Genomic DNA, 16182 nt, shown 5'->3' with positions numbered 1-16182 from the left:
ATGGTTTCCTCTTGTAGAAAATGAAAGCTTATGTGAGGATTAAATAAGAGAATGATTATAAAATTGGCAAAGAATGCTCTCAGTATATTCTTATACCTGTTGCTGGTGTCCTTGTAACCTTAAATAAGTCCCTTAATTTTTCTGTCCTTCTATTTTTTTCCTTCCATAAAATGAACATAATAATACATGTTCAACTTGGTTTTTTAGAACTACTTCAAGAATAAATAAGATAGCATCTATAAAATTGCTTCGAGCTCATTGATCCTTAAATTTATCTCAGCTCTGTCAAAGGAAATGTCATGACAGGTAACACAACTGCAATGTTTAAAGCTATGGAGAGAAACAGTTCATTTAGGAACAACAAAAATAAATTTTATTAGGACATCTGTCACCAAGACATTTATCACATTGTAGCCCTAATTTTTCCCTAATGTTTTATTGTGAAAATCTTCAAACTTATAACAAAGTCGAAATAATTTTATAGTCACACTCATTTTTCCACCACCTAAATTCTACCATTAACATTTTACTGTTTGCTTTATCACAGATAGGCCCATTTAGCCATCCATCAGTCTATCTTATATTGTTGATACGTTTCAAAGTGAATTGCATACATTACTATGCTTCCCTCTACTCAAGCATGCATATAGAGTTCAGTGTTTTTGTTGTAACTTTTTTTCTTTTGAGATAATATCTACATACAATAAAATATACAAACCATAAGTTTTGACAGATGCATTCAATTGTGTAACCCAAGCCTGTCAAGATACAGAACATTACTCTTACCCTGGGAAGTTTTCTTTTGCCCTCCCCAGTCAATTCCCTCTCCCACCTTCCAAGGCTACTCCTGCTCTGACTTCCTGTCATATATTGGTTTCAACTATTCTAAAACTTCATAAAATTATAGTCATGTCATGTCCTTTTTTGTGATAGAATTATTTTACTCAGTGTAAGATTATTTTTTAATTTATATTTATTTTTTAATTGAAATAAGATTGCTTTACAGTGTTGTGTTGGTTTCCAGTGTAAGATTCTTGAGCTTCATCCTTCCAGTTAATGTGTAACAATAATTCTTTCTCTTTTATTGCTAAGTAGTAGCATATTTTATGGATATACCACAGTTTCACAGTTTCTTTATCAATTTTCCTATTGATGGTTACAATTCTCGTGGGCATACATTTTTAGTTCTTGTGGATAAGTTCTTAGGAGTGAAACTGCTGACTCAAAGGATAGGTGTATGTTTAGTTTTTTCAAACACCTGGGAGACTTTTTTCCAAAGTGAGTGTGCTGTCTACATTCCTACCAGCCACATCCGTACCAACACTGATAGTGTCAGTCTTTTTAACATTAACTGTTCTGATGAGTGTGTAGTGGAATCTCTTTGTGGTTCATCCTTTGTGTTTATGTAAAGACTTCTTTGACAGGAGAGGAAAGCAGCCTTTTTCCCCTCTCTGGTTCACTACATTGATTGAGTTTGACTATCTAGAGCTGGAAAAAATGCTATCAGAATGTGTAAGTGAGGAGGGGGAAGAAATTTATTTGCTTTTTCCACCTCTCCTCTTTCAAGACCTCACTAGATGCTTCTGATCGTTATAAGCAGTTCATTGTGAAAACTGAAAGCTAAATAAATAATGACAAACTCCAGGGAGAGAACATGAGCCTGTTCCTTAGCAAACAGCATTATGGACAGTGCAGAGTTTATCGAGAACAAGGTGTTCTTAAACGCCGCTTTTCAGAAATGTAACTGTTATCATTGAAGAGGTTCACAAGGTCTGGGTCATCTTCCCTTTGGCCGTTTCCCATGTAAAAGGTAAATTTTGGCTTTATGACATACAAAACAACATGATTATTACTAAATTGAACACATACTTTATGACAAAGACATTTCTGAACAGAAGAAATAAGCAGGCTAGACTTACAGAATCTTATGCTTCGGTGGACCTAACCATGATCTGATTCATCTGGTCAGAATGTAATTGCTTTTCTCAGGAAATCCTCAGTGGTTTGACTGGAGGCCAGACCTCTTCACACTGTAGCTGTCTCCTCCTCTCTCCTGTGGGCCCAAACAATGACTGGCAGACTGCCTCCAAACTCTTAGTAGAGTTTTCATTTGAATTTGTCTTTAAAAACAGCAGTCAACATTAGGAAACACTTTGTTCCCTTTATCAGTTCCAGGGGCCGCTTCTTCAAAGTCAGACTTCGGGATCCTAGAATCATTAGTCCTGTTGTGGAGTTTATGTTCTGTTTCTTCTAATTTAATTTCCTATTTTACAATCACATTTGAAGAAACACTGCAAATTTTCTCTTTTGATGAAAAGTTGGTGATTCTGTCCTGGGAAACTGTTTTACTTCCTATTTTCCCCTTTTTTAGCCTATGATTTTTTCCCCTTTTTTAGGTCCCATGATCTTCTGCTTAATCAGGTTAAGTTTATTTTATAACAGACTTATTTTCCTTTCTTTCACTTATTAATAAGTAGGAACTTTAACATCAGGATTTTCACTGTTTTAACTATGGCCAAGGACCTGTGTCTGAGAGACTCTCCCAGGAACTGTATGAAGTCTGAAGGCTTTTGCAGAAGGTGAACATTTTGTGCCCAGAGAAGGATGAGCTGATTCCTGCCTTTAGTGTTAAGTAGGTCAGTAGGAGGAGTGAAAGAAATTTTTCATCATGGTTTTGCGACTGAACTTTTAGCATGTGATTAAGGATGTTAAGCTGGTTACAGTGCCAAAGCAACCAGGTAGAAATGAACAGCCTCTGTAGAAAATGGTCAGCCCGGTAGAGGGTCTAAACTAAGGACATCCCTGGCTCTTGCGTTAAGTTTGGTGGGATGAGGGTGGAGGTCAGGCTTCTGCTGGGTTGAGGGTGGGGCAGTCACTAGCTCCTGAGTGCGGGGAATGCTGAACCGGTCAGCTGGCCTCTATTTTAGCTGCGTGCTTTACTCCCACTTCCAGAGGTAACGGTGCCTCCACTTCCTCGGCCTCTTCAGAATTCTGCAACATGGACTGGCTCGGATTTGACTCTCCCCACTTTTCTTAGGTTTGCTAAATCATTTAACTACTCTGTCTGCTTGCCAGCTTCCAAAATTTTGTTGTAAGTCGCTCCTCTCATCTTCTCCCTGAGCTTGTAGGACTATGCTTTTTAAAAATTCCCTTTAAATTTGTGAATGACTCCTTAGATAAAATACCAAAAGCAGAGTACATTAAAGAAAACTTTACAAGTTGAACTTTATTAACAAGGAAAGCTTCTGCTGTGTAACTGACACTGTGTACTAGGGTTCTCCAGAGAAACAAACAATAGGATGGATAGATAGGTTTATTTACTTATTATAGGAATTAACTCATGCATTTGTGGAGACGAAGAAGTCCCATGGTCTGCAAGCTGGAGAAATAGAAAAGCCAGTCTTAAAATTCACTCCAGTTTCAAAGGGCCAAGAACCAGGAGCCCCAGTGTTTGAGAGCTAGAGAAGATGAATGTCCCAACTTAAGAAAAGAGCGAATTTGCCCCTCCTCTGCTTTTTTTATTCTATTTATGCCCTCAGTGAATTGGATGATGCCCACCCTCACTGGCGAGGGCCATCTTCTTTACTCAGTCTACTGATGATGCTAATCTATTGCAGAAACACCCTCACAGACACACTTGGAAATAATGTTTTACCAGCTACCTGGACATACCTTAGCCCAGTCAAGTTGACACATAAAATTAACCATCACACACTGTTAAGAGAACAAAGAGATAAGCTGAGGACTGGGAGAAAAAATCTGTGTAAAATACGTATGAAATAAAGGACTGACATCTGAAATATACAAAGAATTCTAAAACTCAGTAATAAGAAAACAACACAGTTTTAAAATGGGCAACAGATCTGAACAGACACTTCACCAAAGAAGAAATATAGATGACAAATAGCAAATGAAAGGTGCTAAAATCATATTCCATTAAGGAATTGTGAACTAAAACAATAAGATGTCATTGTACACATACTAGAATGGCCAGAATCCAACCAACAGTACCACATGCTGGTAAAGATGTACAACACCGGGAAGGCTTATTCATCAATGAGGGGAATGCAGAATGGTACAGCTACTTTGGAAGACAGTTTGGCAATTTCTTACAAAGCTAAACATAGTAGTCTTACCATGTGACCCAGCAATTGTGCTCCTTAGTATTTACCCAAAGGAGTCAAAAACTTAGGTCCACACAAAAACCTACACATGAAAGCTTTAATCATAATTGCTAAAATTTGAAAATAGCCAAAAGGTCCTTCATAGGTACATGGATAAACAAACTATGGTTCCTCCAGAAAGTGGAATATTATTCAGCCATAAAAAGAAATAATCTCTCAAGCCACAAAAGTCATGGAGGAACCTTAAATGCATATTGCTAAGTGAGAAAGTTACATACTGCAGGATTCCTTGGAAACAGATCAACAGCTGCCAGGAGTTCAGGGCCAGGGAGTGGGGGTAATGCACTGTTTTAAATCTTCCCATAACAAGTGTATAACTGTTTTTCTTTTAGAGAATATAATCATTTTTTAGCCAACAAATATCAATATTTATGTTAAGGACCATGACAGCAACAATTGATATAGTGAAAAAAACATTAAAAAGAAAAAAAAGTTATAAAATAGTATAGAAAACTAAATAAAGGTCATTGTGAATATTAAGCTATTTGTCAGAAATCTCTTTTCTTCTCTCTACTTTTTCTGGGCTTTCTGGATGGAGGAGTTCCTCCTGCCTAGGAGTCTATATCCTGCTCATGACTCAGCAGGTAGTCTTATCCTTTTTGGGTCCAATTAAATCTCCCCAGGCCATTTCTCTATTGTAATCCATCTTACATCCCACCATAAAATTATTTTTTAGCTTATTATTTTTAATTGTGATAAAATACACATAACATGAGATTTACCATCGTAACTATTTTTCTGGAGGAGCAAATGGCAATTCATTCCTGTATTCTTGCCTGGGAAATCCCATGGACAGAGGAGCCTGGTGGGCTATAGTCTGTGGGGTTGCAAAGATTCAGACATGACCGAGCAACTGAGCACGCACACACACACACACACACACAACATAAAATTTACCGTTTTAACTATTTTTAAATGTATAGTTCAGTGGTATTAATTCTATTCATATTGCTATAATACCAGTCTTCAAAATTTTTTCCTCTTGCACAACAAAAACCGTACCCATTCAACAGCTCTCCATTTCCCTCTCCTCCCGTCGCCTAGCCACTACCATCCTAGTTTTTGTTTCTGTGACTTTGACTACTCTAGGTACCTCATGTAAGTGGACTCATATAATATTCGCCCTTTTGTGATAGATTTGTTTCATTTAGAATAATGCTCTCAAGGTTCACTCATATTGTTGCATGTGTCAGAGTTTCTTTCCTTTTTAAAGCTGAATATTGTGTGTATGTGTGTGTGTGTGTGTGTGTGTGTGTGTGTGTCAAGTTTTGTTTATCCATCTCATTGATGGACATTTGGGTTGTTCCCACCTTTCGGTTATTGTGAATGATGCTTCTCTGAACCTAGGTGTACAGATATCTCATAAAGTTAATTTTTTAATTCATTGTCTTGATCATATTTTCCCCTTGTTGAGAATCCTCAGTGATTCCATATTGCTTACCAGTTAATATCCAGACTTAACCTACTATTCAAAACCCCCAAAGTTTTAATCTCAAGCTACTTCTTGCTGTATTTAGCTATAGGATAGGAAATCAAATAAACTCATCAGAACTATAACTAAAACAGAAGCAAAATAGCTTGTGACTTGCTATCTAAAGATGCTTCAGGTATGGGCTTTGTGAAGTGTTTCGACTGGTCACAGATCTTATTTTATGTTTTGACTTTTTTCTAGAACTCTCTGGCCTATTTGGCCATTGCTGTAAAACTGTGAAGGCATATGAAACATGGATAGACTGGTGGGTAGAACTTCAGGTAGCTAGCAGGGTAGTCTAGTGGGAGGGCATGTCAGTGTATAAGTAGGTAGGTAGCATGGATAGATGTGTTTATAAGCTGTATACCAGTTTGGTAAGTGTGCCCCAGTGGTGAAGAGGCCCCCATTGCAGTCCTGCTTTGCTGCTAACATTTCGGGAGTGCCTTTTTGAGCCAGGAATTTTGTGGTAGTCATCACAATTCTTTATAGAAGTAGTTTTTGTAACTTGTATATTAGTTAAATACAAACTTTCTGCCTTCCCTATTAGACGATAGGCCCAGTGAGAGGAGAGACTAGTTTTTCTCTATTTTTTTCACTACTGTATCTCTAAGACAGTGTCAAGCATAGAATCTAGAAAACAGTAGGTTTTCATTAAATGTTTATTTAAGAAAAGATGGACTGACCAGAGCTCAAATGAAAGTGAATATTTGCCACATTAAGTATGGCAAGTTAAAATATGTGGAATTATAAAGGAATTTCTAAATATGACCAAAGAGAGGGATGCAAGCTTCAAGGCAGACATGCTGGTGTACCTGTAAACCAGTCATGTTTGTCAGATAGTGTGGGATCTCGTGACAAGGCTGCAAGGAATCGAAAACTGTCTTCAGAAAGATGAAAGAATAACAAGTTCTTTCCTTGGTCAGTGGCAGTTTGTCAGTTTTCAGCCTACCATGAAAAACACTCCTAAGAGCTTTTTATTTTTTCCCTTTTAAAAGATATATATGTTCACTGTTAAAAAATAAATAAATTAAAGATATATATGTTCACTGTTAGAGCACAGCAGTGAACATATGTTAGTCATTTATTGATTGATTTTTAAAATTCATCTTGGCAAAAGCTTTGATCAAAACACAAGATAGTACCCAGCAAATTGCTTTATAAGGAATTGGTTATGTGTACTTTTAAAAAATTTTAAATAAGTCCTAAAGGTTACTTTTGAAGTAGAGATTGTTCTCAGTTGAGCATTAATAAATAATAGTCATATAGTTGAAGATTTCTTAACTATTTTTCCTCCACTGCTTGGAGGATGATTTAATCATATGACATTACCCAGACTCTAGAAAACAATTCCAAATTTTCATAGAGAGTCATAGTCTTCAGCTATTTTATTTCACACAGTGGAAATTTCAGTTCAATTTTTGGTAATAAGTTTTACTTACCTAGCAATACTATATGCCAGAATTTTCTAAGTATTTAAAAAAAATTATTTCATTACAATGTGCCTGTGAGATTCCACAAGCAGGCTCTCCATTTCTTTGACTTGGAAATGAAGGCGGAGTGAAGTGTTCTTACTATGGGTTCTACACTAGGTTCTCTCATTTCAGGTCATTCCATGAATACTGAAACAGCAGATCCAGCAGTTAGTCTTTCTGATGATGATCCTTCCACATGTAGATTTCTCTGGGATTGGACTCTTAAGAAATTAAGAAAAAGCATTTATATTCTGGAATGTAAAATTGAAGTTGGTTTTCAGTTATGTATGTTAAACCATGGCAGTTTTGATGGCTTCTGATCTAGCTCATTTTCTTTTTTCTTTTTCCACACAGATTGATAGAGCTCCATTCACCTGATAGCAGGAACACGTTGATCCTCCGTTGCAAGGATACAGCCACAGCACACTCCTGGTTCGTAGCTATCCACACCAACATAATGGCTCTCCTCCCACAGGTGTTGGCTGAACTCAATGCCATGCTTGGTGCAACCAGTACAGCAGGAGGCAGCAAGGAGGTTAAGCACATTGCCTGGCTTGCAGAACAGGTAGGCTGGGAGGCAGGGCAAGGTCTCACCGGGTCACCATTCAGAGCCAGGATGGTTCCCCCATTTCGTATGCCTGGAATATTTATCACACAGTCAGGTCTCCAATGTCTAACTGGTAGATCTTTTGTTTCTCCTCCTCTAGTCTTTAGCTATTTATTGCTAATTATCACTTCCACCAGAAGAATTGACTGTCATGATAGTCATCATCATAATATAACTATGAAGAGATTCTTATAATTTCTATCCTTAATAACTGGAGATAATTTTCATGATTTTAGAATGGAATCAGCAACTTATTTTGAAAAGGGCTATTAGTGCTACGACTACTTAACTCGGCCATGATAGCAGCAAAACAGTCATAGACAACATGAACATGAATAGATATGGCTGTGCTTTAATAAAACTTTATTTACAAAAACAGATAGTGGGCTGTATTTGGGCCACAGGTCATAGTTTCCCAATTCTTGCTTTAGTCTATAGACAGAGTTTCAGAGACAGCAGGCTTACTACCCTGATCTGGGAAAAGTTTAAAATATACAAAATATTTTACAAGCTATTAAACACATGTGCACTTGTCTTCTACAACTGACAAATGAAAAAGAAAGAAACCAGAAAACTTAAATAGAGGTTGGGTGAAAGGAAAGGAAGAACATAACCCAAGTTAGTTTAGATCCAGAGTTTGACAAAAGGGAGACTGAAAGTTCTACCTGATGTTACAACACATCCTTTTTCTTTCGGTGCCTTCACCGTGAGCTGGGCCAGAGGGAACTGAAAACAAACAGGATTAGGGGGTCACAGATGAGTGTTCAAGTGCTAACTCTGTTTTTCATTGGTTTTCTTTTTAAAAGTTCCTTTTTATCTTTGCACCCTAGTTCCATCGTGTGTGCCAGGGGGGCACACATCAGCTGCATCACTATCAGCCCAGAAAGGTTTTGTTCTTTTGTGTTGTTTTGTTTTAAATACAGTTTCAGGGTCGGGCTCCCCATGGTCCCTCTCAGGAGGCCCCACTTGGTAGACTGATGGTGGGGCCTGGCAACCTAATCCACTCCCCCAGGTGATAGTGTGGTGGATCAGTTTTGAACTCCACTGATCTATTTATTTTCAGCCATGAAATTTTATGAACACTTCAAATAATGATTCTAATAAATTAGAACACAGAATTAGTCCCGTGATGATTTCTAGGAGGCATGACTAGAATAAGCAGAAGAATAATGAAAATCATGGTATAAGTACTTATGACTTTGAAATTTTTAGTGTTTTATCATTGTTTCTATATTTTTATATGCTGGTTGAAAAACTCAAAGGAGCGGTAGTTGTTCTGTGCTTTTGGCAATGTTAGAAAGCTTCATGAATTAAAAAAATATTTTTGCAAGGTTCTAAGATTAAAATGAGAAGTTAATAGGTGAAGTCTTACCCTCCTTCTGGTTCCCCATTCACCTAATTCCCACCCCTCAGCCCCCAGAAAGGTAATCACTTTGATTCCTTTATAGTGACTCTTGAGAGTTTCTTATGCAGATAAAAGCAAATATGAAATATGTTCTTCTTTTTCTCTTTTATAAAAGAAGAAAGCATATTATGCATACTACTTTATATCAATACTTTGCTGTTTTTTTTTTTTGTGAAACAATATATCCTGGAGATCTTTTTTTTTTTTTTTTTTGGAGATCTTTTTATATCAAAACATATGGAGCATTCTTTTTTTACAACTGTATAGTTTTTCATTGTGTGGCTGTAGTTAAATAAGCATTTCCTCCAGTGTTGTTGTCATAATCTTGTGCCCTTACAAAGAATGAATAACCTTGCTATAATGAATAACCTTGTAGTTTGTCCTTTCACACATGTGCCCTTTCACACATGTGCTGTCCAAACTCTCTGGTTCCAGAGTCCAGATAGAGCAGATAACAAGAGAACACACATTATCTGAATGTATTTGGTTCTTAAGTTTCTGGTGGTAAGCTGTAAAACTGGTTAGGAAAGGATTTATCCAAAATTTTAACATCATTTCCTGAGCTTTGATCATTCATAGAACTGAATATTTGTATATCTGTAGGATACATCTCAGAAGTGCTGTTTCAAAGGGTATATTAATAACCTATCTCTGTAAGGCAAATTACCCCCAAGACTTAGTGTCTTTGGAATGACACTTATGTCCCACAGTTTCTAAGGATCGCGAATCTGGTAGCCATTTAGCTGGGTGGTCCTGGCCCAGGACCCTTCAGGAAGTTGCAGTCAAGCTGTCAGCCAGGGTGGCAGTCATCTGAGGGCTTCATGGGTTGGCAGGTGCACCTCCAACATGATTCATCTCTATACTGCTGTTGGCAGGAAGTCTCAGTTTCTTGCTGCTTGTAGGCAGAAGTCTTCAGCTCCTTGCCATGCAGGCCTTTCCACAAAATTTCCTGAGTGTCCTCAAGATACAGCTGTGGGTTTCCCTCAGAGCAAGTGATCTGAGAGAGAGAACAAGATGGACATTACAATACCTATGTGGTTATGACCTAGCTCTTCTTCTCTCTTCTTTTCATTAGAAGTGAGTTATTACTAAGTCCAGTCTATACCCCAGGGCTCCAGCTCTTAAAGGGAAGAATGGTAAAGAATGTGTGGATATCTTTTTAAACTACCACAAAAGATATAGGCATTTGTAACAGTGGGCTTCCCTGGTGGCTCAGACGGTAACGAATCTGCCTGCAATGCAGGAGACCCAGGTTCAATCCCTGGGTTGGGAATATCCCCTGGAGAAGGGAATGGCTACCCACTCCAGTATTCTTGCCTGGAAAATTCCATGGACAGAGGAGCCTGGCAGGCTGCAGTCCATGGGGGTCGCCAAGAATCAGATGCGACCGAGCGACTAACACACACAACCACAAACACTGGGATTAACACTTTGTATCAATAATTTTGATAGATATTGTCAAATTGCCTTCCGTCAAGATTGAACTAATTTAAATTCTCACCAGCAATATATGAGAGTCGCCAGACCTTTAAAGTGGAGTTAATTTGGCTTATGCTACATACAGACCAGTAGAAAGGAGAAAAATGAAGCCATAAATTCATCACAGTCTGCCCTTGATGGACTATATTGTATGTGTGTGTTTCCTCCCCTCAGTTATGAGCTCTTCAAAGACAGGAGCACATTACTCTCAAATCTTTCGCCCCAGAGAACTTAGCCTAATGCTTTGTATATAGTAGATGTTCAGTAACTTATTCCTTTGTCTACATACATACATGCAAAAAGCAAGTAGACAAGTCATTAATTATAAAACACTCTCCAGAAACACAGACTCAGGGTTGGGAAATAATACTAAGTTGAATAGTTTCAAGTTCTTTAAAAAATAGTACTACAGAACTAATCCAAAGTGCTGTTTTTAAATTATTCATGATTTTTACTTTTTCCAAGTAGTTGTTTGGGTCGCCCAAATCAAATACACTTAGAATAAGGTGTTCAAGCAAGATTGGATATCGTTTCTCAGAGGAATTTTATAATGAACTTACATATCTGATAAAAGTTGAACCAGGTAAATGCCAAAGCCTTCTTTAATTGTAATATTATTTAAGTCTATGAGTATGAAAATGGTCAATATATTTTCAGATCATGTAATCTTTTTAAAATAGGTAAGCATTTCTTTTAGCAATAGACATATTTCCTGAAAAGCATACACATAAATGAAACTGTTTCAGTTGTACCTAGAAAAGATAGGCATTTGGGGCAGATAACTTAAGGAAGGATTATTTATTTAACTTTAAGTGATCTTTCCTTAATTTATCTGTTTGTTATTTCACATTGCCATAAATTGAGTTTGCCTAAGATAGGGAAAACCTAGGCTATAGATGTTCTGTAACTAATAAATAATTTCTGTGCAAGGGACTTATCTCTTTATTGATGCTGATTTTTATGTGACTGATAACTATAACTTTTATATTCTTATTTTTTATATTATTATATTCTAACTATACCGCTTATATTCTTAAGAACTATATATTCTTAGGAGGGAATTTTCTTTAAGTCTGCCAAGTAGGGAGACATACGCTATCTACAAAATAAGTATTTTAAGCATTTGAGTATTGATGGAAAAGCCAAGATAGCCAAAGAAAGCTTTGTTTTTACAGTTTCTACTTTGTCCCTCATTATTCTCAAAATGTGTAAAGACTCAAATTAGAAACATATACATTAAATCAGGATTAATGGCACAGTTTATTCTTTGCTCGATGTTTTCTATTGTAATACTAAAATGCATAAAGAACAGAAGTATATCACCTCTTAAAAAGATTTGTAGGATGAAGAGATTTAGGGAATGAATAATAACTGATTAATTTTTTCATCTTTAGTGCTATTCAACTCTAGTTGTTAAAAAATAAAATTTGGAGAGGACTGTTGTTTGGCCAGGTGTACGCATGTGTGGGTGTTGAAACACAAGCAAAGCAGAACCCTAACATTAGTATCCTTTTTTTCTCTGGCCAAAAACTCGATAGCAGGGGGAAAAAAAACCACCTCAGTAGTTGAGCCCCAAGGCTGCTTGTACTGATACCACAACCGAAAACACACGCTATATATAGCCGGCAGCATTCTGATCCCAGTGTGGGCAAACAGAATGACTGAAACTGAGGTTTCATTTTTCTTCAGTGATTAAGTAGAAGAGGGAAAAGATATTCTCCAAAAGCGAAGGACTTGAAAGAGCTAAAGAATAAACACTTTTTAAAAATTGTTTATTGAAAACAAAAGCTCTCTGTCTTTAAATTGGATATTGTTTCTATTGACATTAGCAGTTTTCCTTTCTCTTCTTTGGGAAGAAATACATTTAATTTAGGTTTTCTAAATGCATATACTGTGACCTAGCATTCACAATCTGTCTTATAACTTAGCAAAAAAAGTTAATTTAAAAAATCAGGTTATGATTTTATCCCTTTGGGAAGATAGATTTTTATATTACTTTCTCTATGAAATATTGTCCATAACAATCTCAGAGACAAAGACTTAGTAGTGCATATAAACTGAAAATCCCTTTGGAGTATCTGTGACCCCAAAATTGAAGAATCCAAGAGAGCCTTTTTACACCTGTTACTTTCCCTCCAGACATCACAGTCTTAGTCTTTCTCCCAGACATATAAAATCTTAGAAAGATATCACAATCTTTACCCCTAGACATATAAAGTCTTAGAAAACTCAGGTTCACCAGTAAGTAAAGAGTTAATTATTTCTCTGGTATTTTGCTAGAATTCTCAGGGCTGGGTCATATATTTTGGGCTTTCAGCACATGGTTGAACATGGGTAGCTTCATTGGCTGGAATTCATTTCCCACTTGTGGAATCCAGTCATAGCTCTAGCAAGAATAGAGGCCCAGTGTAGATGTTACACGGAGAAGGCAATGGCACCCCACTCCAGTACTCTTGCCTGGAAAATCCCTTGGATGGAGGAGCCTGGTAGGCTGCAGTCCATGAGGTCGCTAAGAGTCGGACACGACTGAGTGACTTCACTTTCACTTTTCCCGTTCATGCACTGGAGAAGGAAATGGCAACCCACTCCAGTATTCTTGCCTGGAGAATCCCAGGAATGGCAGAGCCTGCTGGACTGCCGTCTATGGGGTCGCACAGAGTCGGACACGACTGAAGCGACTTAGCAGCAGCAGCAGCAGCAGTAGATGTTACAGCACAGAAATGAACCACTCAGGCTACACTTTTCATATTATAGATGTCTTCTTCTTCTTTTTTTTTTTTTAATTTACTTATTTGTTTGTACCAAGTCTTAGTTGTGGCATATGGGATCTAGTTCCCTGACCAGGGATCGAACCCAAGGCCCCTGCGTTGGGAGCAAGGAGTCTTAACCACTGAACCATGAGGGATGTCCCTATAGATGTATTCTTAAAGTGCTCTGCCATGTTTAGATTACCTTCAGAAGTCATTAAGGAAGAGAAGATAAAAGGTGGATCTGAAGACAAGTGAGAGAAAACTGATTTATCAATTTAAATTTACCTCGCAGCCATCAGTGATAGTGAGCTGAAAAGTTGAGGGTTGAAATACTCTGTTGTTAAGCGCTCCCTGCTCAAAGGTCTCATCTTAGGAAGGCAAACATTTTGATGATACCAGGGCTTTACTTGAACATAGTCTTTTGCTTTTTGGCCTTGGATCCTTGACAATATATATAAATAGTGGTTGTTTTCCTACGTTTTTAAACTATCGCAGAGATAACTGAGCTTTATGCAATTAAATGCAATGGTATATTTGAAACTGAAGCATAAACTTCCTGAACTATAATGAGGAACTCTTTGACAGTAGTTTATATCAGTGTTTTCCAAAATAGAACATAGTTGGTCATTTTGCCATTTTAAAAAGATAAAATAGAAATTATCAGAGTGCATTGTACAAAGGATAGGAATTATGGTTGTTTAGGAAATTTTTTAATTCAGTATTTATATATATGTGTTGAGTTGCAATGTAAAATGTATTTCTCACAGCAGGTCTTGATCAAAAATATTTGAAAAACACTGATGTTTAAATTACACAGACTTCCTTGGTGACAGTTTCTATCTTGCACTTAGAAGATGTTACTCCCACATCAGACATACTAAAACTATTACCATTTTGAACTCAGTGCTGTGTATTTAATTAGAATTGGAGATAATTAGTTATTGTGGAGTAGGAGAAAGAAACTGTGTCATATCATTAGAAAATGTGTGTAATTCACTCAGGGAGCACTTTCTCCAGCTATGCAATCTACTTCACACCTCCCAGTGAAGAGTTCCTGCCAGTGGGAAGGAACCTGTGGGGCATTTCCTTTGTCTCACATGGGTTAGGATGGGGAGGCAGAATGGAGACCCACTGTCTTAGGTGGTCACTGACGGAATTTTCACAGTTACATATCATTATAGTTAGCTCTACTTTCTGGATTTCACCTCTATAACAGGCAAAGCTAGATGGTGGAAGGCAGCAGTGGAGACCTGTCCTCATGGCCGTGACTGAGAAGGACCTGCTGCTTTATGACTGTATGCCATGGACCAGGGATGCCTGGGCATCACCATGTCATAGCTACCCTCTTGTTGCCACAAGGTAAGACTAAAGACAACAAAATATCTGTCCTACTCTGAATCTACTAAGGAATTTTAAAACGACTTCTGTTATCTTTTATGTGCCTAAAATAGCATTCAAACAGCTGATGTAGACAATTTAGACAAAAACTTTTCTTTCACAACCCTATTGATCATTTTTGCAGCTCCTAGCTCAGAATATATGGTTTCTATCACTAGTATTTTTGTGTGTATTTTTTAAGTTGTCGAAGCAGCTCCCTAACTGCTCTTTTCAAGACTTGCTTACTCATGAAGATAAGTAAATTGTGTTTTGTTTTGTTTTTTCTTATTGACTGTGACTAGAAAACCACTGAAATTGTGGCAGCATTTTGACTGAGTGATGAAATCATTTAAACCAGAATGTGGTACTGTGGATAAACTACACAACTCAGCCAAAATATTCTTCAACTTCTCTTTCTAGTATAAGAGTACATTTGATTCCATCAAATAAACATTTATTTGACCTGAAGCAACAGGATGTTTCTAGTATGCCAGATGTGGGGAGCCAGAAGGGAAAAGAATGGAGAAATGTAGATTTGGAGGCCAATATATCTTAAGAAATAACCAGAAACTAGTTATCTAGTGTGAAACTAGGAAACATATTCACATTCAGTGTTAATTTGGGCTTAAAAAAGAATCAGGTTTTGTCTAGCTCAAAAACTACACATTAAAAAGGAGTCCCACAAAAAAATACTTGGTAGTCAAAAAGGCTAAATGATGGAGTCATCTGGTATGTCCCACAGGAAACTGTGTGGGGGTTCCTGCTTTCAGGAGACAAAAATTCATATGAGGAAGAGAATTCTTAAATTACAGGAAGACTTTTACGTTATATAGGATTTCCTTCAATTTGCCAAGTTCCCTTACATATATCATTATTTTTATAAAAATATAATTTTCACATAGCTTTTCAGGAGTTTCTTTGTAATTTAGAGCTGTAGCCCTTAGATCACAGAATAGAGATGAAAGGTTTATTGAGCCTCAGAGTTAGAGAGGTGTGCCCTCATTAATTCCTTCAGGATATAAGGGTCCTGCAGAAAGGACCTTGATGATTCAATAGCAAAGGTAGATAGTCTCTGATAAATAAATTAATTATAGTTCAGAAATCAAAGAACACTGTTAGGGTGATACAAATTAACACGAGTTACTATTTACATTGGCTTGCACATTTACAGATTTTTGGAAACCAAAGCTGTATGTGTGTGTTTACTTAATAGTTGATATTTTGGGATGGTTGTGGAATTAAGTAAAACATGATAGTGATAAATGAAGAGGATTTTTATTTTATTCTTTCTATTTCATTTGACACATTTCCTGAGGTTAACGCCAAGTGCCCGATACAGGTAGAGAATTAGATACAGGAGCTGTAGATTTTGCAGGATGTGCATTTTGTAGTCTTTTCCTATATGCCTTCTTTGACTGGAAAAGAAAAAGATCCAGA

The 16182-nt window shown here is 37.1% G+C and overlaps 1 protein-coding gene across 2 annotated transcripts in view; it reads left to right on the top strand.

The window, feature by feature from the left end:
• The window catches only part of SNTB2 (syntrophin beta 2), a 72858-nt gene that overhangs the window by 46774 nt on the left and 9902 nt on the right, over window positions 1-16182 (top strand). The window contains exons 3-4 of one of the 2 annotated variants that reach the window (XM_081512705.1): window positions 7482-7709; window positions 14605-14727. In XM_081512705.1, coding sequence (XP_081368831.1) covers window positions 7482-7709; window positions 14605-14727 — 351 coding nt within the window. Of the gene's footprint in view, window positions 1-7481; window positions 7710-14584; window positions 14728-16182 lie in introns of both variants that reach the window. The other variant, XM_081512704.1, reaches the window with a different exon arrangement.

This window comes from Giraffa tippelskirchi, chromosome 7 (assembly GCF_054371585.1).
Source record: "Giraffa tippelskirchi isolate mGirTip1 chromosome 7, T2T-mGirTip1v1.2.pri, whole genome shotgun sequence".
Lineage (NCBI taxonomy): Eukaryota > Metazoa > Chordata > Mammalia > Artiodactyla > Giraffidae > Giraffa > Giraffa tippelskirchi.
This window is presented reverse-complemented; position numbering and strand designations above follow the sequence as displayed.